Here is a 24,402-nt window from a genome sequence, read left to right as displayed (position 1 = left end):
TTAAACTTCCAATTGCCTTCGTTCGGCCCCACGGTGGGCGCCAAATGTACCTACAAAGGGGGTACACCAATGATCTTCTCGTAGTCTGAAGGCCGAACGAGTGCTCCAATCCGATGTGAATAGAGGGGTTGGTACCTGCAAAAGGCACTCCAACGCTCAAGTTAGGACAAGCACATATATCTAGGATAATTAATGAACAGTGACGTTACCTTTTGACCTGAGCTATTTATACTGACATTTATGGGCCCTGGACCCCATGGGCCTTGCAACGTATTTACCGTATCAGGTAATACACCTTAATCATCTGATTAACCCCTAATCATGGGTTAAGAGCAATGAATAATGATAGTTCGGTCCTGGTGGCCGATTGCCGTTCGGCCACCAAGTACTGCCATTCGGCGGCCGACCAGAGGTGGCCGAACGCCCCTACCCGTACACTTCTATTTGAGAAAGACTCTAACAAATACTACTATCCTTGAAGAATAACTTCGTAAAGCACTGACATTCAAGATAAGGATTCACATTTATAATATAAGAGTATTTATAAAATAAAATGTATTTGAAGCACCCATTTTGGATATAAAAAATAAAAACAATGTACTCAATTTGGTACTTTAAAGAAAAAAGTAACTAAATACTGCCTCAAGATTATATATCTCAGATACCTTAGTCCTTCAGTCATTCTCCTTTTATTTTTAGTACATAAATTAGTCTAAACAAAAACAATATGTATCAACTTTGTAAGGCCTCTTATCTAACTAGGAGAAAACTACCATCAACAACATAAAAATAACCAGGACCACTATCATAATACTAACATGCTGGAGGGAATTCTAATTTCAATTGGTCCTTCAGAAATTTCTTAAAGCTGTCCTCTGTGCTTCCTCTACAGGGCAGAACCTTCAATGCAGAACAGAGAACAAAAACTTTAAATGGATACAATTGCCTAAGAATTTCTGGGTCCCTATCATAATCCTGCCAAGAAGAAATAATCAAGGGGCCGTGATTCCAGATATCAACAAATATATGTAACTCAATACATAAACAGAACACAAATATGAGAAGTAGGTCCACCTACTTTTTCAGTTATTACAACAATTGGTTTGGAACCAAACTTCCCCTCTAATTCTCCCAGTTTGGCTCTAATCATCTCAATATCCTGGATTAAATAAGAATATGGTAATAGCATCTTAGTCAAAATAAAACTAAACCACATGAGAAAATTCAAAATAAATACATAGCAGTACGCAGGATTCAATATGATCCTCATGCAATTTTCTTACAAACCATTGTCCAGTATAACAGCACAGCAGTCAAAAAGAACGCATGACAGGTTTAAATGGTGATTTGAAATAACACAGTATGTCATCAGTCAACAAATTATTTCTTCAAAATTCAGGAGAGAAAAATGTACCCTGGCATGGAATATGTGATGATCACTGAAATCTATTCGATCAACATAAAGTGCTCCCATCTGCATCATGTTATCTGCACTTTAGAAATCAGATAATAAATACACAGAAAAGTAAGGAGGAAAAAAAAAAGTGAAAATCCACTTATAAGCTATACAACATAATATTTAGATAGCATGGCAAACAAAGGGGTTGGTGAGTGAAACACATCATGTCTGGGACACCCACTCAACCCTTACTGTCTTTCAATTCCATAGACGTTACTTTTCTAGTATATATTACTAATACTATAATATATATTAGACAATTGTGGAAAGAAGCTCGCCCACTTAGTTTAGCATTTCATTATCTACCGTTGAATACTTGAATTATGTTAGATTCTAATGTTAAGAAATTGCACAATATGACTTTAGATTAAAAAAAATGGTAGATAAGCCTGAAGTGAACATGTTAAAACAAAACTCGATTAATGTTTGTGTCTAGATTAATCTCCAATGATTATCATCAAAAATACATTTCACTTGGATAATGAAAGATTACTGAGGAGAAATACCTTTTGAATCTGCTTCACAAAAGGCTCTGCAGAACCAATAGCAGAAACACATAATATAGTAGCTTCACGAAGAGCTGTCAATGGTATTTTGGCATTGATAATTCCTACCTCAAATAAGTAAGTCGGATCCATTTTTGTTAAGAAAATAGGAACAGACTTTTTAATCCCTAGGACCATTGATTCAATCTCCTTGAGTGTATGCTCAGAAACCTGTTTACCCAAACTACAATTTTCAGTAATTTTCCATGTTTTTAAAACGAATATAACCTACATGCCACCTAAATGAGCAAACCCACACTGATGAAAGAAAAACTTGCCAAAAAATTACTCAATTTTTTCCTTGAAAAACAAACTACTCATATCATTTTAACATACTAAATCTGCATGATGGATTACAATTGCATCTGCTCGTCTAAGTGCAGTCAAAGGCTCCCTCAAAGGTCCACGCGGAAGCAGTTGAAGGTTACCCCAAAGAGTTAATCCATTCACCATTACAATATCCAAATCACGCCACAAGCTCCAATGCTACCTTACATGTAAATAATATTGTTTAGAGAAAATGCCATGTCAAAGCCAAAAATAAATAAATCTTAATTTCAAGCATTTGTGTCACTAGCAGCAAACAGCATCTAATGAAATGAAAATGAACATAACTAACAGAGCGGATCTCAATTGGGGAACAAGGTGTTTTCAGGATCATCATTAAGAAGAAAAACATGAAATAGTATATCAAGAAACAGGAGAAAAAGGTGTTTGGGGGGGCAGAGTTGCATTACCTGCATTGCATCATCGAGAACTACAACCCCAATTTTTTCTGAGTCAAGAGAATCCTGGACCTTCCAATCAACGTATTGTCTGTCATGCCATGAACTCTTACCAATATCAATGCAGCCATATTTTTGGATAAAATGACTTGCAACAGCAGCTCGATTAGCACCAACACCAAACTTAGTTGTTGTCCCAAGTAAATGCCTACGAAGCATGTTAACTTCATCCCCACCACCATAACCCTGTCAGAAGAAGAAATATAAGTATACAATAATCAAGCTAGGCAACTTGGTGAAACTAAAATACCAACAGATATAGACTGCTTCAGTTTGAATTTGACATGAAGATTGAAGGGTACAATATGTTCACAACTTAGGAGCATAAAAAATCAAGAAAACTGGCCATAAGTCATAAACAAGTGTCATTATTTTAACATGGAAGTAACTCCAAAAGGTACCATGAAACAGTACACACGTCAGCCATTGTAACATTTACTTATTAACCAATTATCAACTAATTTAATCATTTCTGCATTTATAATCAGTTACAAAATCAACTTGGATCAGTTGGTCAAACTGGTCCAACTGGAACCATTGACATCACTGGTCTAAGACTCTAAGCTAGTGATAATTCGGAAATGCTACGGAACCAACGTGACCCAGTTGGTTTTTTCCAAGTAAAACAGTAACCCAGCCAGCTGATCCAATGACTAAAATGCTGGTTTACTCTAAATTGAAAGCGGGTAAAACACCATTCAAGTCTAGAAGAATGTATATCGTTGGTACTCCCTACTAAAGTAAGGAAATTCTAAATAAATCCTTCAAAATTTTAAATTCTTTTTTAAGTCCCTAAACTTAACCAGTTATTGTCATTCTAGCCCCTAATTTTGATAGTCTCCGAAAGTAGGGAAATTTTAAATAAATCCTTGAATTTTTAAATTTTAATTTTCTTTTTTAGTCTCTAAACTTAACAACTTACTTTCATTTCAATTTCCAATATTGATATTACCATTTAAATCATACATTTTAGAATTTTGGACCAAAGAGACTAACATTTTACACTTTTAGCCCCTTCTAAAAAAAATCATGCTTTCAGAAACAAAGCGTCATCACCTTCAAAAACTTGAACGGTGCATAAGCCTAATAGAAGCGTGATGAAAATGTGACAGCTACAACATTGGGAAGAAAAGAATACCCTAGAGAGAACGAGGGGTGAAATTCCGGAACGAGAAAAGCATAGGGCGATGAACTCCACCATTGGCGTCTTCCCATTGCCTCCCCAACTCAAATTCCCAACGCTAATCACAGGAACTGGCAAACTACACAAACAAAAGTCACAACAACAAAATGAAAGGAAGAGAAAAGTGGCGGTTAGTTAGTTAGTTAGTTACCGGTGGACTTGAAAGAAACGGCGTTGGTAGAGTGAGTGGCGGAGCGAGAGAGCGAGTTGGTACAGTTTGGAAGCAACGGAGAGGAAAGGGACGAGAGAGCGATGAAGCGGAGAAAGCCTAGAGAGAGTGTGAGCGTAGGCTATCTCATTCACCACTCTTCTCAATTTCTCCATCAAAATCTCTCCTTCAGAGACCCTTTTGCCTCCTCTTAAGTCTTAATAAGTCTTAAATTTTTTTATAAAAAAATAAGATTGAATCTAGATTTTAATTTTAGTGATTTTTTTCTTAAGTTTTAACCTAACACAACTGATGGAATCATGCTTTGGAGTGCAAGAGGTGACATACTCAAAGAACCAAGAGGAGTTGGCTAGACATGAAGGTTTGGGTCAGTCAGGGCCCAATGAGCCTGATGGGCCTGGGAAGGCCCAAGTTGAACTTTTCATGGGCCATATTTTGTATAGCTAATTTCATATGTTTTGTATACATCATATTAGTATAGGTATCATATATTTTGGTCTTGTATTTTGGACCACATAGAGTAACATTTTAGGTTTTAGGCTTGTTGGGCCTAGTTTTGGGCTTCATGGGCCTTTGGGCTTTTGGTACCCAATATTGGGCTCATTTTCATTCTTGTAATTTTTCCTTTCCATTGTATTTGTTGGACCATTGTATTTGGGTCATTAGAGTAGGATTTAAGGAGGAATATTAGTTTAAGAGGATTAGGCAAAATTAGGTTTAATTTAGCATGCATTTAAGTTGCATTTTGAGTCACATGGATTATGCCACCTTGGCTGAACATGTGTGACTTAAATTCAACCCTAAATGCACACTAAATCAAAGCCAAATGCACCAAGCACCCATGGGATCGGTCATACACATGTGTGACAAGTTTTGAATTCAAATTCAAAATTGAATTCAAAACTTGGCGCCAACATGGAGGCCACTCATGTGGCGCCAAGTGTCCACCTAATTTTCGGAAGCTATATGTTCCCTCCTTCACCTTATTGTACTCACTTTGACATTTATGAAATTTGAGAGCCATAGTTGCCGAATTTCTTCATCAAAGTCACCTTGAGAATTCTCCTTCAAATCTTAGGAACTTACCTTCTTCCTTCTCTTTGAAGTGAGCATTCCATTGTTCCTTAAGCTTGGATGCTTCCATCCAAGGCTTAGGCCTATCTTCATCCGTGAATCCTTCATCCATCAAGTGTTCATTTCGTTGGTTTCCATTTCCTTGAAGAAGATCCGTGCATAAGGAGAGCTAAGGAGAAGAACACCTACCACTTCTCCTAACCTCTTCCATCATTTTTGGTATCAAGAGCAAGGTCTTCAAGGAGATAAGTGTTCTTGAGTTTTTGGTCCGATTGTTTTTGTGTTCTTTGTGTTCTAAGTGTCTTGTTTGAGTTTCTTTTCGGATCTATATGCTTTATATCATATTTTGTTCCATAGATCCATTGGTTGATTGTTCTTGAATTTCTTCCTCAATCAACTTGTTTAGGACCTATTAGCTTGTGCTTGTTTTTTATTTTAATTTTGAGTCTCTCCATTCCTAATATGTGTCCGTGATTGGACTGCATGCATTGCATTTAGATTTTGGTTTTTAATCCATGTTTTGTCTTAGTGTATTTGTGTAGTCTTTATATGTCTTAAAATTCCTTGAATAGCATGTTGACCTAAATTTCTTTGTGTCTTGTTCATCAATTTGTTGCTCTCGGTTTGCTTATTGTTCTTGCCTCCTATATGTGCTTTTTCTTTTACCTTATTGTGTTCATAACTTGCTATTAGTTCTAGTAAGTTTCTTTAGAGTTAGGTTTCCATTGTGTCTTAAGTTTTCAAATCACATTTCCATTGAAAATCTTCTAAAAAAAATTTGTGACTCAAAAATTTCAAGTGTAATCCTACTTCTAGTGCACTTTTCTTGTGGATTCAATTTTAAAAAAAAATGATGAGTTAAGAGGCTGGAAAACAGAGTTTAAAACAGAGCCTAAAAGACATAAAAGTTGAAAAGAAAAATAGTTCAAAAGGAATCCAAACCAAAACCTAAAACTAGTGCACTAGTTTCTCATTTTCACTTGAAATTTGACCTAATTTTTGGCTGTTTTGTTTTCTCATTTTATATAGCTTGGAATTATATAAAAATTTGAAAAAAAAAGGCAAATATACTCTCTGGACTCTTAACTTGATACTGGAAAAAGAAAGAATAAAAAAAATATAGAGAAGAGAATTTAAAAGGAAAAAGCCGAGAGGTGTACAAGCTGAAAAACCTATTTGATTCCTTGTTATTGTTTTGACTATAACTTGTTCTATACTTGTCCAATTGCTTTCAAATTTTTTTTGTTTTGTTCATCTACTCTAGTACCTATCTAGGTTTCATTCTAACTGAGTGCTAGCTTTGTTTTGGAGTCTTATTTTCCAGTTTTACTTATTGAACTTCTTTGAGTCTTGTTATAAACACATATTACTCTTAATTTTGGTATAAGCTTTCCAAATTGTGCTTTGTTGCTTGTCTAGTTTTCTTTCAATAATTTCCCTATGCTGGAAGTGGCCTTAAATCCTTGCTCAAGGATCAAGCATTGCTCAACAAAGAGTAGGAAAAATTTTGGACACTATAATCACCAAATTTGACCTAATTTAGTGACCAAAATCCTCCTAAATTTCCTTCACTTGAGTGATCAATCTCTTCACCTTGTGAAGCAGCCACTTTAACCTCTTTTTTGTGTTTCTTTTGCAGGTCCAGGAGCAACATATTGAAGGATTAGTGGTGGATTAAACACTTAGTTAAGTGTTGGAAAATTTGAACATCAATCCGTCACTAATTGGTCACTAAAGCCATCATTTACTTACTTTCTAGGCTAGTTTACATTTTTGCAAAATCTCTTGTATTTTAAACCAATTTGTAAGGCTTGGAGGGAGTATTAAGAAGCTGGTCAGGTATATCTACATCCTTGATAGCATCTCACGTGTAGTGCTAGTGGAAGTGGCTTGGAAATTTCATATGTTTCAAGCTTCCACTTAGGGAACTCGACTAGTTACTTATCTTGCTTCGTTTAAGTTCTTTGTCTTTTAATTGGTTTATTTGCTGCCTTGAAACGACTAGACTTGTGTAGTTTTACTTGCTCACGTTTAGTTTAGTCTCAAAAACAAACAAATTGTGAAAAATCATTCAAAATTTTTGTGAAAAGTTTTGGGAATTGGAAGTACCACAAAGGAGTTTAGTGATTTCCACTTGAAAAGGCTTGGTTATTAAGTGGCTCTTTGTAGCTCACCTCCCTTGATAGTGCAACTTGTACACTTAGACTTCCAAGTGTTATTTTCATTCCTAGAAAATACCAAAAACATTTTATAACTTTTTGCATAGCATATAAAATCTTATTGCTTAATCATGAGTCAACATTCTCAAAGTAGTAGTGACTTCGAATCTCCTAAAAGTTTTAAAAGAATTGTCAAGGAGGTTGAGGCACTAAAACTTTGGAAGCATGATGAAATACTTCAAAAACAAGAAGAAAAACTTGAAAAGGAAGTGCAAATCATGGCTTTAGAACAAGAGATTCAAAAGATTAAGCAACGAGAAGAAAAACTTTTGAAAAGATTAAATAAAAATAAAAGTCCAAAAGGTTCTTCTAGGAGCTCAACCAAGAGCTCCAATGATTCTCAAAGTCAAGATAATGATGGTAGTTTGAACATAGATGCATACTACCAACCTCATCCTAGGAGAGTCATTAAAGAACACAAAGTGAGGGAATCAAGGGTTGATCTCCCTTACTTTCATGGAAAAGAAGATGTGGATGCCTACTTGGATTGGGAAATGAAAGTGGAGCAAATCTTCACTTGTCACCAAGTAGGTGAAGAAAGAAAAGTTCCCTTGGCCACCTTAGCTTTCCAAGGACAAGCTATGTATTGGTGGACATCCTTAGAGAGAAAGAGAAGACTTCACAATGACCCTCCAATCACTTATTGGAATCAGTTGAGGAGTGCTATGAGAAGAAGGCACATACCTTCTTATTATAGTAGGGAGCTTATGGATAAGCTCCAAAGACTCCAACAAAAGAATATGAGTGTTGAGGAGTATAGACAAAAGATGGAGTTGTATCTCATGAGGGCTGGCATAAGGGAAGAGGAAAGATTGACCATTGCTAGGTTTTTAAGTGGTCTAAATTTTGATATAAGAGATAGAGTTGAGTTACTCCCTTATAGGGACCTTGATGATTTGGTCCAACTTTGTATAAGGGTGGAACAACAAAATTTGAGAAAAGGAAAAACTCAAACTAACTCTTATATCAAGAAAGACTACAAGAGGGAGGGGCAAGATAACTCTTCCACAAACTCTAGTAAGGGTCAAGAAAAAGAAAAAGAAAGTGATAAAAATAAAAATGTTGTCACTTCTAGTAGTAAAACTAGTGACATCAAATGCTTTAAATGTCTTGGGAGAGGCCATATAGCTTCTCAATGTCCAACTAAAAAGGTCATGATTTTGAGAGGACAAGACATTTATAGTAGCCTTGATGAATCTAGTTCTACCACTTCAAGTGATAGTGAGACTAGTAAGGACGATCCTCAAATTGAAAAGCTATATCATGTTGATGGTGATCTTCTTATGGTCAAAAGGCTTCTTGGAAGTCAACCTTGTCCCACTTCACTATCACAAAGAGAGAACATCTTTCACACAAGATGCTTAGTTTCCAAAAGAACTTGTTCTCTCATTGTTGATAGTGGATCATGTTCAAATTGTTGTAGTACAAGGTTGATTAACAAGTTAGCCCTTACCACCATTCCTCACCCTCACCCTTACAAACTTCATTGGCTCAATGAAGGTGAGGAATTGGAGGTGAATTAACAAGTGAAGGTCAAGTTTTCTATAGGGGATTATAAAGATAAAGTTTTATGTGATGTGATCCCTATGGAAGCTTGTCATATTTTGCTTGGTAGGCCATGGCAATTTGATAAACAAACTATACATGATGGCCCCACTAACAAAATATCCTTCATTCATAAAAATAAGGAAATTGTTTTTAATCCTTTAACACCACCCCAAGTGTTTGAGGATCAAAAGCAAATGAAAAAGAAAAGAAACAAAGAAAAGAAAGAAGGACAGAGTGCGGAAAAAGGGGACTCCACTAAGATATTTGTGACAAAAGAGAGTTATTTTATGACCAAACAAGACTTGAAAAGAACTCTCTTTATTCATAAAAGTTTTGACTCTTGTCCTAATGCTACCACTTATCTTAGAGGTGAGAATGAAAAACAAAATAAATTTCAAACCAAGAATTCTCAACTTAGAGATATAGTGAAGAAGGAGTGGACTATTCCTAGTGTTACTCCTTATACTACTTCTTTGAATGTGCACAAGGAAGGAAGTATTTCTTTGGATTTTATAAAGCACCCAATTTTCGGTTTACATTGTTTAGTAGATCTAACTTGTAATAATCTATATTCTATGTTTGATCTTATGGGAAGTTCTTATTTTTTTGAACTTAATATGTTTCCTTCCCTACAAGACAAAAATAGATTATATGACTATGAGTATCTAATAAACAATCAAATCCAAAATTGTTTAGGACGTTTTTTAGTGGTATTTTCTTTATATTTTAGGAAAAGCCTAGGATACCATTTAGGGTACTTTAGGCAAGATATTGTAGTGTTTAAAAATCAGTCTTTTCATTGTCTTAGTCATAGTGTTCTTACATTTTTAGGTTTTACTTCTAGGTTATGCTTAGAAGAGGAACCTATTTCTAGAGAGTCTAATATTTTATCTTTCTTTGTTAGGTTAGATACTAGGACTCCTCTTAGGATCCATGATCTTTTCTCTTACAATATTACTTCTTATTCCTTGCATGTTTTATATGTAGGTGTTAATTTTTCTTCTTCCATTCATCCTCGAGATTTGAGGACAAATCCTTTTCAAGAGGGAGGGGATGATGGAATCATGCTTTGGAGTGCAAGAGGTGACATACTCAAAGAACCAAGAGGAGTTGGCTAGACATGAAGGTTTGGGCCAGTCAGGGCCCAATGGGCCTGATGGGCCTGGGAAGGCCCAAGTTGAACTTTTCATGGGCCATATTTTGTATAGCTAATTTCATATGTTTTGTATACATCATGTTAGTATAGGTATCATATATTTTGGTCTTGTATTTTGGACCACATAGAGTAGCATTTTAGGTTTTAGGCTTGTTGGGCCTAGTTTTGGGCTTCATGGGCCTTTGGGCTTTTGGTACCCAATATTGGGCTCATTTTCATTCTTGTAATTTTTCCTTTCCATTGTATTTGTTGGACCATTGTATTTGGGTCATTAGAGTAGGATTTAAGGAGGAATATTAGTTTAAGAGGATTAGGCAAAATTAGGTTTAATTTAGCATGCATTTAAGTTGCATTTTGAGTCACATGGATTATGCCACCTTGGCTGAACATGTGTGACTTAAATTCAACCCTAAATGCACACTAAATCAAAGCCAAATGCACCAAGCACCCATGGGACCGGTCATACACATGTGCGACAAGTTTTGAATTCAAATTCAAAATTGAATTCAAAACTTGGCGCCAACATGGAGGTCACTCATGTGGCGCCAAGTGTCCACCTAATTTTCGGAAGCTATATGTTCCCTCCTTCACCTTATTGTACTCACTTTGACATTTATGAAATTTGAGAGCCATAGTTGCCGAATTTCTTCATCAAAGTCACCTTGAGAATTCTCCTTCAAATCTTAGGAACTTACCTTCTTCCTTCTCTTTGAAGTGAGCATTCCATTGTTCCTTAAGCTTGGATGCTTCCATCCAAGGCTTAGGCCTATCTTCATCCGTGAATCCTTCATCCATCAAGTGTTCATTTCGTTGGTTTCCATTTCCTTGAAGAAGATCCGTGCATAAGGAGAGCTAAGGAGAAGAACACCTACCACTTCTCCTAACCTCTTCCATCATCACCAAATTAACTACCTATTTTCAACATATTTTAATGAAAGTTATTTTGGGATTTGTTGTAATAATAAAAAAATTGTTGTGAAGTATAGTAATTAGTTTTAGTTTGTTTTGGAATTTATTCAGAATGATTTTGAAATAATTAGGAAATTAATTCTTCTTCGATGTTATAATTTCTCGAAACGATAAATGCAAGCCCTAAAGCATTTTAATAGTATTTATATTAAAAAAAATACTTTTTTAAAAAAGTTGAAAGAAATCATGAATTTATATTTAAAATAATTATTTTAAAATAGAGATTTTATGGGTTATTGTTTGATTGGAGTATTTTAAGATTTCCTTTTAAGTAACGGTATGTATGGAACAATTTTTAACATCTTAATATTTAATTTATTATTTTAATTTTATTTTAAATTAAATTTTAATGTTTTTAAATAAAAGTATCAATAAATTAATAATTATTGATCTAAGTGATATTAGACTCGATCTTCATGAATAGGATATTGAATTCAAGTTTTGTGTAAAAAAAATATACAATTTAGAGGAGAAATCTCATTATTTTATGGGAAACTCATTTGGAGCTTTGTGTTGGATATCCTATAGTGAAGCCAAAAAAACTTGAGATATTTGAGAGTTTTGTTGGTATTTGAGAAGGTGACTTTTGAGGTACTTCATGTGTTATTTTTTGTGGTAACTTTGGAGAATGAAGGGATAAAGTTATCTAAGGGCAATCCCTTAAACGATAAAGGTGATGACGATCTTGTTTCTCTATAAAATTTCTCTTGTTAAAAAACTTGGAATATAATTATTTTTTCCTTTAATCAATTATATTTCAAAATAAAGAAAAATTTTAAAAAAAGATAATAAACTTCGTCATCTAGCAAAAGTTTGTTTTGAAACAATATTTTTAACATCCTTTTTCTAAAATTATTTTGTTAACTTGCAATCAATTTAAAGTAAAAATATTTTATTTATCAAATCATTTTGAAATTTAGTAATGCATAAAACAATAGATAAAATTTCTTTTTCAATAGCAAAAGTTTTCTAATTTGTTTTAGAATGCCTCCAAAACCTAATTCTGAAACATTAGTTTCTACAATCATATAAGCTTCAGGATGGGCTATTCCTAGATGAGGTAATGACTTGAATAAGAGTTTAACCTCTTTGGCTATGTTAGATAATTTAGCGGTCCAAGGTTTAGGGCTTAAGCCTATTGAACAAGGGTTTATAAATAATTCTAATTCTAAGAATGAAATTTGCTACATAATTCAAAGCTCCTAAAATTCTTTGTAATTGATTTTAATCTCTAATTTCATCAGGGAATTTATTAGCAAATTTTGTACTTCTTTTTATTGACGTAATTTTTCCTTGAAATATTTCATGTCCCAAAAATCGTATTTTTGTTTGGACTAATTTCATTTCTTAGCATAAATGTCAATCCCATTTTATTTAATAATATTTTTAAATTTATTTAAGTGTTTTATGTGTTTATCAATGGATGTTGAAAAGATTAAAACATCTTCTAGATAAATTATTAAAAATCCTAATTAAGGATTTAAAAAATTCATAATATTTTGAAATACTGATGAAACATTTTTCAATCCCATTGTGATTACATTCCACTCATGTCCAAAAGGAATTGTAAAGTTTTATATATATCTTATTCCTTAACTTTGATTTGATAATATCATGACTTTATATCAAACTTATAAAAAAAATAATTGCTTGATAGAGTTGATTAATCAAATATTATTTATTCAAAAGCAGATATCTAATCGATTTTAAAACATTATTTAATGGCTTGTAGTTAATAACCATGCGAGGTTCACCTTGTTCTATTTTAGAAGCATTTCAAACATAAAAAGTTGTAGAACTTCAATTAAATTTGTTAGGTCTAATTATTTGTTCATTTAAAATCCTTGAATTTATTCTTTTTACAATATTTGAGAGTTTCTTTATTCATTTGTACAAGTCTGGTCTTAGTAGGAATTTGAATTTCATGGAATCTTTCCTCATAAGATTGACTAATTGTAAGAGGGTTCTATTCAATAAAGCATTTGGTATTTTTGCACAAACTTCTTTTAAAAAAATTTCATTATTACAAATACTTGCATTTGAAAGTTTATATTGAACTTTGAAATTCGAATTATTGACAGTAAAAAGTTTTTCTAATGTTTTTTTTCTTTCATAAAATTGAGTTGGATTATCACTATATAGTGCTTATTTTTTTTGTAAAATTTTGAGGATTTCTTATAATTAGAGTTCATTCTTCCAAGGTCTTTTCTTTTAGTAATAAAAGAAGGATTAGGCTTTTCATACCCATAGTGGACAAAAAAGTTTTCTAATTCTCTTATTCCTTGAGCTTGACTCTTCTTCATCCTATGTTTAATTTTCATATTATTACAGATAGAAATTCCTATATGTTTTTATTAAGGAAATAATTCTACCATAGGTTAATTCAGAAAGGGGTGTATTTGGATATTTCTATTGGATTTTTTTTTTCTAATCTTTTATGCAAAGACTTGAGGTAATCTCACTATAAATCTTTCTTTCCAAAAGGTTTCTTTATAGTCCTCACGAGTAAGAATCATAGCCATAAAATTATCACTATACCATCTAAAATCTCCTAGGGTTGGACATCTTAGGCTATGTAATAATATGGAAGTTTTTTCATACTAAATATACTAGTGTCTCAAATGAAAATTTGGATAATGGCTAGAATGAGAGTTTGTATCATTACGGGTATTTGGTTTTCTCTTTCTACTTTCACATAAGTAGTGATATAAAAGTGTTGTTTAAGGGTTACATAATGATCCCACCATCCTTTACGGACACTGGTAAAGCCTAAAACTATAAACTTGTCAGTTTGCTTTTTGGTATTGTCATGGCCATTTCATTAGTTTCTCTAATAATTTTGATATGTGAAACCATCAATATTCCATTAAGTTACCCCTATACCATTAAAGGCAAAAGGATGTTCTAATTCTCATTCTTCAAATTGGATATATGGTAGGGTTGATCTTCTATAGTAATTTTTAGTAAAAGGTTGAGGGGTAAACCTTGATGGAATAACACTAAGGCCGAGAAGACCAAGAGGTGATATATTAAAGGAGGCAAGAGGAATGGGTTAGTGAGGCCACTTTTGGACCTTAGATCCTAAGTTCTTTTTAATCATAGAATTTATTTACTTGTATTTCCAATTTTACCCTTGTATTTTGGGGTGTTTAGGACTTAGAATTTATTTTCCCTTGTATTTCCCTTTTTACCCTTGTATTATGGGGTGCTCTAGATGATTAGGGTTTTTAATTTTGGGCTAGGGTGTTAACTAGAAGGGTGACGCATTTTTTTGGTGTTCATTGGATCTATTTTTGGTGTTAGAAAGGCTTAGGCCCAAGTGGAGGGCAAAGGTTGCATGGTCTTATCATGCACCTAGATATAGCCAATCTAAACCCAAAGATTCCATCCTTGGCCACCAAGTTGCATCTAGGGTTCATTTACATTTCATTTGGAATGCATTTGCCTACTCCAAATGCAACCCTAGATGCCTCCCCTCCTATAAATACCCAACACCCCACACCTTGTAAATACTTTGGATATTGAATATAAAGAGAGCCTTTAGTGCCTTTATATCTTTCCTTAGTCACCCTTGGCTATTTTCGGCCAAACCCTACCATCTCCACCTTGAGAAAAACAACCCTAGAAGTGGCCTTCATCATCATGAAGTGAGCCAACCCTAGAGTACCATTCTCAAGCATTTCCTCAAACACCTTCTACCCAACCTTCATTTTCGTCCATTCCATCATCATCCACCCTAAAACCTTGGTCCACCTTTGAAGAACTTGATCCTTGGAGAAGGCGTCCTCCTCCTTACTCATCATCTCAAGTTCATGCAAGTAAGGATGCCATCAAGTGGTATCAGAGCCTTGGTTCTTCAAGGGTAACACTTTCTTTGTCTCTAAATATTTTCGGTCATGTCATTTCTTCCTTGAATGTCTTCTAAGTGTGCTTAAATGAATCATCATAATTGCCATATTTTGATGATCCATAAATCTCCTTTCTTGTGTTGATTCATACCATATCTTCCTTGTGAATCATCTTGGCATTTTAGGCTTTCTTATTTAGGTTCTTGCCTTTTTCTTTAAATTTTTGAGTTACTGGAAATTTTGGGCTGCATGCTATATTAATGTTTTTTACTTTTTTAATCCATCCGGTTTTGTCATAAGCTTGTCTCTTTGAACTACCTTGAAAGAAATTCCAAGTTCTTTTATGCTTAGCCTTTGAAATGAACAAAAAATGACATGCATGCCACTTGTTTGATGAAATGGCCGTGAGTCCTTGATGTGCTTTAGAGAGTCAATCATGCATGCTAATTAGTTCTAGCATGTTCTACATTCCTAAAATATCATGTGTGATTAATTTCTTTGCACATACTTGCTTTAAAATTTTCGGCCACTTTGTGTAATCCTTGGTGCACTTGATATGCCTATGTTTTGTTTGATGTTTTGAGTATGAAAATAACTTTTATGTGCATATTTTTGCTGCTGGACATTGCACATTAAACCTTAAGAAAACACTCAAAACTTGTCTCATTAAGCCATCATAAGTCACTAAAAAGGATACTCCAAATATTTGCTAACCAAACCAACAAACACAAGTGTAAAACCCAAGCAAAGGAAAGGTATAAACATTCAAAAAAAAAAAGAAAAAAAAAAGAGAGTGGCTGGACTTTTGGGACAATAAAACCGCACCTTAGCCAAGTATAAAAAGGAACAAAATCAAAAGAATCAAAGACAAAAGAAAAAGGGAACCTTTGCTAGACTTGTGGAGTTTTGGACCAAATTTTCATACCTTGGCACTTGGAGTTATTCTTGGACTTTTGGACAATGCTTATTGACTTTATGAGACATTTAATCAAACACATTAAGTGCATTACTTTCTTTTAAGCCTATTTGATAAATTCTATTCTAGTGCCATTCTAGGAATTACTCTTTTGTGTGCTTGCCTTTTGTTCATGTGCCTTAATTTTAGTTTTTGAGTCTTTCTTTCTACTCTTAAGTTTGTCTCAACAAATCCACTTGAGTTTAGCCTTTTTAATTGTGCCTTTTTAGTTTTTCTTTCTTGGCCTCTTGTACTCTTGGGTTTTGGTTTCTTCTTGACCTAGGTGAGGAAAGCTTCTATACACCACACACTTTCTTGGTGGATTGAGTGGAGGGGCTGTCCGATTTGAGTTCAAGGAGCTTTGGAGGATCACACCAAATTAAAGAGTGCAAACACCATTAAAAGGCTAACCTTGGGTGTTCATTGTGAAGGGGTGGAGAATTGAAGACTTGGAGACTTCCTTTTTTCTTTTTCTTTTTTTTTTCTATTTATTTCTTTCTTGTTAAATTTCGGCCTCTTGTGTTTTTGGCCTTGGTTTCATTCATTTTTGGTTTGTAATTGGCCATTTTTAAACCTTTTCAACTTGGTTTTAGTTCGTGTAGTTGAAGGTGATTTGAAAACCTTCACCTAGGACCTCGACTAGAGTATGTTTTAAGTGCTTTTCTTTTGCATGCTTTATAGTTTTTGGTAGTATAATTGTTAGGGTTTTTTTATCTTTGCTCCAATTTCGTTTAGAAGGCTTTTGCCTACTAGGGGTAACGTGCACACACTCACCTTATTGATTGTGCCAACTTGTTTTTGTAAGAAAAGTGGAAAGGGCTTTGTGATTTTTACTTGAAAAAGGCTTGGTTATTAAGTGATTCTTTGTAGTCCACCTCCCTTTGAAAGTTCATTTTGTACACTTAAGCCTTTTCCTACCTATCTTGCACTTTGAAAACTTTTTGTGAAAACCTTTTATCACTCACTCTTTGTGAAAACCTTTTTCAAACCTTTTTGAAAACAAACATTTGTGAAAACCTCTTCCTTGATCAAAGATGAGTGATCATTCTCGTGTCCATGGTCATAATTCTTGTAGTTCTAAGTCTAGTGTTAGGGATGAACTTAGGCAACTAAAGAAGTACCTAAGAAAAAAAGAAGAGGAAAATTTAAAAAGAGAGGAAGAGTTGAGAAGAAAAGAAAAAGAGTTTGAAAAGAATAATAAGGAAATAAGAAATTTACTTGCAAAGTTGGTAGAAACTCGTGGATCCCACCCTAGGATTGTTCCATCTAGATCTCAAAAGGAGAAAGAAGCTAGAATTCCTAGGAGTATGCATGAGGAAGAAAATACAAAAAGAGAGGAAGAACTTAAAAGGAAAGAAAAAATAAAGAAAAGTATAGAGAAAGTTCAAGAGTGGTTAGAAAATGAGACACAACCAACATTCTTGGAGAAGAGTAAGGAGGATACTGTTTCCTCCAAAGGGCTTATGCTTAAAGAGAGTCACTTTCCCATTGAAAATGATTTAAAAGAAACTCTCTTTATTCATCAAGACCTTAATTCTTTCTCTCACATTGCCACTAGTCATGAAGTGGAGATTCAAAAGCAAATCCTTTTTAAAGAAAAAGAATCTCAACTTCAAGATTTAGTGAAGAAGAAGTGGACTTCACCTAGTACCACTTCTTGTGCTACTTCCTTGGTGGTGCCCAAGGAAGATAAGCTTTCTTTCTTTAAGACTCTTTCTACTTTAGTTCCCTTCATAAAGCACCCAACTTTAGATTGGTATGATTTGTTGGATACATCTCATGGTGTCCTATTTTCTATTTTTGATCTTGAGGGAAGTTCAAACTTATTTGAACTTAACTTGGACACTTCCCTACAAGACAAACTTAGATTATATGAGTTTTCTAAACTCCCCTTAACACCTTTTTATCATATGTATCTAACAAATTATGCAATACAAAGTTGTTTAGGTAATTTTTTAGTTAAGTTTTCTTTATTTTCCAATACATACCTAGGTCATTACATTGGGCACTTCCAACAAGATATTTTAGTTTTTAGGACTAGTGCTTTAGTGTGCTATAGTTTTAGTCTTTTTAACTTTTTAGGTTTTAGTTATACACCTAGACTTCATCATGGGGAGGATCCTATCCTTAGCATTAGGGAGTCTAGTCTTTTTAGTTTAGAAAATCTTTTTAGCATTTTTAGTGGCACTCCTCTTAGGATGCACTTTCCATCTATATCATATACTATTACCTCTCATGCTTACTTTTATGTTTTTGTTGGTCATGACGTCCACCATGAAGAACCTCTTGATTTGAGGTCAAATCCTTTTCAAGAGGGAGGGGATGATGGAATAACACTAAGGCCGAGAAGACCAAGAGGTGATATATTAAAGGAGGCAAGAGGAATGGGTTAGTGAGGCCACTTTTGGACCTTAGATCCTAAGTTCTTTTTAATCATAGAATTTATTTTACTTGTATTTCCAATTTTACCCTTGTATTTTGGGGTGTTTAGGACTTAGAATTTATTTTCCCTTGTATTTCCCTTTTTACCCTTGTATTATGGGGTGCTCTAGATGATTAGGGTTTTTAATTTTGGGCTAGGGTGTTAACTAGAAGGGTGACGCATTTTTTTGGTGTTCATTGGATCTATTTTTGGTGTTAGAAAGGCTTAGGCCTAAGTGGAGGGCAAAGGTTGCATGGTCTTATCATGCACCTAGATATAGCCAATCTAAACCCAAAGATTCCATCCTTGGCCACCAAGTTGCATCTAGGGTTCATTTACATTTCATTTGGAATGCATTTGCCTACTCCAAATGCAACCCTAGATGCCTCCCCTCCTATAAATACCCAACACCCCACACCTTGTAAATACTTTGGATATTGAATATAAAGAGAGCCTTTAGTGCCTTTATATCTTTCCTTAGTCACCCTTGGCTATTTTCGGCCAAACCCTACCATCTCCACCTTGAGAAAAACAACCCTAGAAGTGGCCTTCATCATCATGAAGTGAGCCAACCCTAGAGTACCATTCTCAAGCATTTCCTCAAACACCTTCTACCCAACCTTCATTTTCGTCCATTCCATCATCATCCACCCTAAAACCTTGGTCCACCTTTGAAGAACTTGATCCTTGGAGAAGGCGTCCTCCTCCTTACTCATCATCTCAAGTTCATGCAAGTAAGGATGCCATCAAACCTAATATACTTTTCATGGTAGATCTTATAAAGTTTGTCATCAAACTATTCCTCTAGATGATCTATGGTTGATTTCCCTATTTCTTCACAAAAGTCATTTTAAATGGTATTAATCTTAGAAATGTTCAACTTAGTGTTTAGTCTGAAAAGGCTTGTTAAAAGAATACTAGGGTTTGAGCTTGATGAGACTTATTGAAAGAATACTTGGGTTTTAGTCTGGAGAGGCTTGTTGAAAGAATACTAAGGTTTGAACCTAGAGAGGCTTATTGAAATAATATTTGGGTTTGAGTCTGAAAAGACTTATTGAAAGAATATTTGGATTAGATCTTGTAAAGTTTGTCATCAAACTATTCCTCTAGATGATCTATGGTTGATTTCCCTATTTCTTCACAAAAAAGTCATTTTAAATGGAATTAATCTTAGAAATGTTCAACTTATCAAGTTTTTTTATTGATTTATTTTAAAGCATATTTAATATATTTTCCAATTTTTAAATATTTTAATTCTTTTTCTGAGAGTTTAAAAGGAGCAATTAATGGTTTTTCTAATTTTTTTGTGATGAGTTAAATTTTTCTTAACCTTTTCTTTATTATTAACAATTTCATTAGCAATTTGGTATAATAATTGATTAGTGTAATTCAATTCTGTATGAAAATTTTGAATGTCTTTTTTAACTGTATTTTATCTTCTTGTTTTTCAAAAATCATTTTAAAAGGTTAAGTCATAACTTCTTTGTTTTCATTGTTTGGAAATTTTATTTCTTCCAAATAGGGAATTATGCTAATAACTTCCTCTTTAGAAGTTTTCCAAAATATTTTTTTCAGCTTTAAAATATTTATTCTTAACTTATCCAAGTAGTTTTGTTCAAAACCACTCAAAATAAGGTTTATTTTCATAATATCATTCTCTTAAATTAACAAGTTCTTCTTGTGAAAAAGTTTTAAAAAATCACGTTTTTCTTTATTCTTATAATCTAGAATTTCTTTTCTTATGAAATCTTTACCAATTTTGAATTTTTTAATCATGTTCAATTGACTGAAATTTGAAAAAATTGGAGAATTTGATTTTGTATTGATTCAAAATTTTCAACTTCATATTCAAGGGTTGGTATTGTTGGATCCGAGATAATTCCTTTTAGGGATAATCCTCTACTTACTGAAACACTAGATTTAGGTCTTTCAAAAGATGATATAGTAATATTAAAATTAGAAAATCTAATAAAGTTAGCTCTTATGAGGAGAGCAAAGGATGCTTTTACTGCTCCAAATTGATATTTTGCAATTATAAGATGAAAAGGAAGTATGTAGAATCAAAAGATGATCTTGAATCCTTAGAGTAGCTATGAGTTTTTATGATAACAAACAAATTTTCTCAAGAGATTATCTTAGACGAAGAAAATGTCATATTTCTTCTGTAAGACGAAGTGTACCAGACGAAATGCATCATCTGGATTAATGTCACATTTATTTCTCATTAGAATAATGGAATAATCTTTAAGGAGCATTAACTCTTTATTCCTTAACAAATCAAATAAAAAAGCTCCCTTGAAGATAACAAAAGATTTTCAAAAGGAAATGTCAAATCATTATGTCATGAAAGAAAGAGAAAATCCCATATTTCATGGAAAAGACACGACAAAGACTACTTTGCACCAACCCCGACTGCATACACTCAAAATAGAAGGAAATGATGATAAGTAGCTGTTTAGATCATATAAGAGATACACGCTTCACTAGCAAGCATTTGATGCTCGCATTAAATGCATCAACGGTAATCTCTAGGATCAGCAAGAAAGACAGACGAAACAACTTGTAAAGAAATTTGAACGTTTAAATCCAACATTGTTATAATGGTTATCTTCTAAAAAGCTACTATATAAGGGTCAAGCCTTCAAACATCAAAAAGGTGTGCAGAGAGAGAGGCATTACAAAGAAAAGAGAAAAGCGTTGTAAATAGAAAAATCATCATGGAGAGATGAAGTCTTCATTGAAATTCTTATAAATATTTTGTTGTAGACTGTTTGTGCTTAAACTTAATAGCATCACGTCTAGAAGAGATAAAGCTATCACTGTAACTCTTGTTAAATTTATTTATAAGGGTTGAGCTTGGAGAGACTTGTGCAAAAGAATACTTAGTGTTGAGTCTGAAAAGGCTTGTTGAAAGAATACTAAGGTTTGAGGTTGATGAGACTTATTGAAAAAATACTTGGGTTCGAGTCTGGAGAGACTTGTTGAAAGAATACTAAGGTTTGAGGTTGATGAGACTTACTCAAAAAATACTTGGGTTCGAGTCTAGAGAGACTTGTTGAAAGAATACTAAGGTTTGAACCTAGAGAGGCTTGTTGAAAGAATATTTGGGTTTGAGTTTGAAGAGACTTATTGAAAAAATACTTGGGTTTGAGCTTGGAGAGGCTTCTCGAAAGAATACTTAGTATTGAGCCAGAAGTGACTTGTAAAAAAATACTTGTATTTTGTACAAGATAGTGGAACTCAATCTGGTTAGATTGATAACTGAACATAGTCTCTATGTTTGAGATGAACCAGTATAAAACACTTATGCCACTTCGTCTATTGATTTCCAATACTTCATCTATCACAACTTTACTAATTCACTACAAAAGTGCGAGTTTTTAATATACACCATTCAACCCCTCTTTTAGTGTGTATCTTTTTCTCCAATAGTAATATTTTTTAATAAGGGGTTTTGAGGTACTTTTGGAGATAAAATGTCTTTTTATCTCCATTTAAGTCCATTGGTGATTCCCTCATGCTTTAATGTCACAAGGACTAAATCATTAATTTGTTCAAGTTTATAGAGTAACAAGGTGGTTTTATCTCTTGGAAACATAACCAATGCTTTAGGAGACAAATTGGTTTTCATGACTTAATAGTAAAGTCAATAAACAATCCTTGGCCAAACTTTACTTACCTCCTAATCGAGTTAGATTAGTCTAAGACAAAACTTTAGGACACTAGTGCAAAATCAAAAAATAGTAAAGTTGATAAATTGTGGAGTTGGAATACCTCTAGGATTCTAATCTTCATCTATCATCTTAACGTCTAAAAGAATATTGTAATTGGTATTGTGGAAGCTGGATAAAGTTATCGAGTAGTTAAGGTAATTGTTGATATAGATGGGGCCTTCGTGAAGGTTGTTTTTGAATATGGTTAGTATTGATCTTGTAAATTCTTAGGCCTATTATCTCGTAGTGAGATGACTAAAGAGTAAATTCCTAACCTAAAAATGGGTTTTATAGCCACTTGGATTGATCTTATGTGGGTATACTTACATTTCTTAATGTGTTATGCTATCAATTGTTGGGAATTAAAGGAATTGTTTCATGGTGAGATGAGATGTTTATTTCTCTTTCAACAATTTTAATGACATACTCACCTTTCAACAAATATTTTAAATTCATGGAATGCAAATTAGAAATTTTTAACTTAGGTAATTTTCATTTGTTCAATCTGTAACAGCCTAATTTTCACTGGGCCAAGAGCCCAATTAAAGTGGTTTAGAAGCTCGGAACGGGCCGTTCCAAATTACTAAATATACCTACTTTTGGTAGCCAGGAACGGCCTGCCTATGATTCTTAGTTAAGAATTGGCCGTTCTAGAGTTGAGAACGGACCGTTCCAATATATGACCGTTGTAAGTATTAAATGCACCCTAGAACGGGTCGTTCTGGTTTGAGAATGGGCCATTCTAGATGTGATTTTTACCCATGATTTAAGGGTCCAGAATGGGTCGTTCCAGATTTGGAACGGGCCGTTCCGGCGAAGCTTGATGCCTATAAATTGAGCTCTCTGCCACTCCCAAAAAGCACACCTCTCATTTTCTGATTTCTTTTTCTTATGCTCTCTCTTCTTTCCCTCTACTTTCTACTTCAGACCGAGGGGAACCCAACGAGGGAGACTAACCAGATCTTGTGTAGGTTCAGATTCTACATATCAAGGTACGGGGGAAAAAGGAATTATTTGTATGTAAAGTTACATGAGGGAATTGGGTAGAGGAAGAGTCCCTTAAGATTATGAGTAATTTTATAATTATTTCTGTTTGAGGAATTGTTGATCCCATTAGATTCTGTATGTGTTGAGGATTAGAAATATATATTTAATTTGTAAGAATGATGATCTGGGAGAGAGAACGAAATTGTAAAAAAGTGTCTATGAGTTAGGTTTTGGAATAATTGGGGGTTTTATCATTTATGTTAAGATTATATTAAATTGGTAATTCCATTGATTATTATATTAATTTATGAATGTTATTCTTATAGTACTTGATAAGAATTGATGATCTAGATGTGAATTACTTGAGGGGTGTGTAAACCCTTATTTTGTTAGACTTATCTGTTGTGTATATGGAATTGTGTATGTGATATGGAATTGAGCTATGAGATGAGATGTTGTATGGATGTGATTATGATTGTGATTGTGGTTCCTCACACATATGACCAAAGATGAGACGAACCTTGGGTAAGTGATGTTACAAGGACGAGCGTGCCCCTGACATGGTGTGGGATGAGTGAAACAATTAACACGCATCACTTATGTCAAATATGGCAGCCCTGACATAAGGTTAATTGCAAGACTTGTGTGGATTGTAATGTGATTGTGGTTCCTCACACTAATGACCATGGATGAGACGAACCTTGGGTAAGTGATGCTACAAGGACGAGCGTGCCCCTGGCATAGTGTGGGATGAGTGAGGTAATTAACCCGTATCACTTGTGTCAGATGTGGCGTGGCCTTGACATAGTGTTAATTGTAAGATTTGTGTGAATTGTGATAGATTGATATAATTGTGAATTGAGATGTGAAGATGATGAATGATTGATAAATTATGATATATATATATATATATATATATATATATATATATAGATGCTTGTAAATATTTCATTATGTAATGAGTTATGAAGAGATTATGTTGTGGTGTGTTTTTATGTGCTTTACATATAGATGTTTTCTTTTCTCACCGTATAATTTGTGGATGTTTTAGGTGAGAAAGATCTGGCTATGAGTGGCATCTAGAATGCCAACAGTTGAATTATGGGTATGCTCTGATATTGTGATATCGAGACAGAGGATTTCTAGGACATGAATTGTATTTGTATATAGAGTTGAACCTTGTCTTTTGAAAATAATTTATAAACTCTTAAATTTTACCTTCCAAGTTTTATTTCCAGTTATTTTGGATATTGAAAAAAGAACAATTATGAAATTTTATGTAAATCCTTTTACCAACTTTGAAAGTTTATTTTTCTTAATTTCATTACATTATTACGATGTATGTGTTGGGATAGTAAGAGTATCACACA

General features: G+C 33.8%; 1 protein-coding gene across 3 annotated transcripts; it reads right to left on the bottom strand.

Moving 5' to 3' along the window:
* Nucleotides 1–613: 613 nt before the first annotated feature.
* Nucleotides 614–4,342, bottom strand: LPXK (tetraacyldisaccharide 4'-kinase family protein). 3 transcript variants are annotated; one of them, XM_020374997.3, is made up of 8 exons: nucleotides 4,124–4,342; nucleotides 3,928–4,051; nucleotides 2,742–2,975; nucleotides 2,362–2,490; nucleotides 1,966–2,175; nucleotides 1,415–1,474; nucleotides 1,079–1,159; nucleotides 614–975 (listed from the first exon to the last, which is right to left on the bottom strand). In XM_020374997.3, exons 1-8 carry the CDS (start codon nucleotides 4,294–4,296, stop codon nucleotides 814–816), a joined length of 1,173 nt encoding a protein of 390 aa, XP_020230586.1. In that variant the 5' UTR covers nucleotides 4,297–4,342; the 3' UTR covers nucleotides 614–813. The 3 variants fall into 3 exon arrangements, with proteins under 3 accessions (XP_020230586.1, XP_020230585.1, XP_082924613.1); XM_020374996.3 differs by having other exon boundaries at nucleotides 2,341–2,490; nucleotides 4,124–4,341; XM_083068487.1 differs by lacking the exon at nucleotides 4,124–4,342 and having other exon boundaries at nucleotides 2,341–2,490; nucleotides 3,846–3,985.
* Between the last annotated feature and the right edge of the window lie 20,060 nt (nucleotides 4,343–24,402).

Source organism: Cajanus cajan, chromosome 2 (assembly GCF_000230855.2).
Source record: "Cajanus cajan strain Asha chromosome 2, NIPB_CcT2T_4, whole genome shotgun sequence".
NCBI classification, from domain to species: Eukaryota; Viridiplantae; Streptophyta; class Magnoliopsida; order Fabales; family Fabaceae; genus Cajanus; species Cajanus cajan.
Note: the sequence above shows the minus strand (reverse complement) of the source record. Positions and strands in the feature narration are given on the sequence as shown.

Coding starts and splice junctions, on each gene's coding strand:
- LPXK (XM_020374996.3), bottom strand. CDS start 4,296: ATGGAGAAATTGAGAAGAGTGGTGAATGAGATAGCCTACGCTCACACT. Junction 2,491..2,741: donor TTCTCGATGATGCAATGCAG/GTAATGCAACTC, acceptor CATGTAAGGTAG/CATTGGAGCTTGTGGCGTGA. Junction 1,475..1,965: donor TTGTGAAGCAGATTCAAAAG/GTATTTCTCCTC, acceptor AACATGATGCAG/ATGGGAGCACTTTATGTTGA.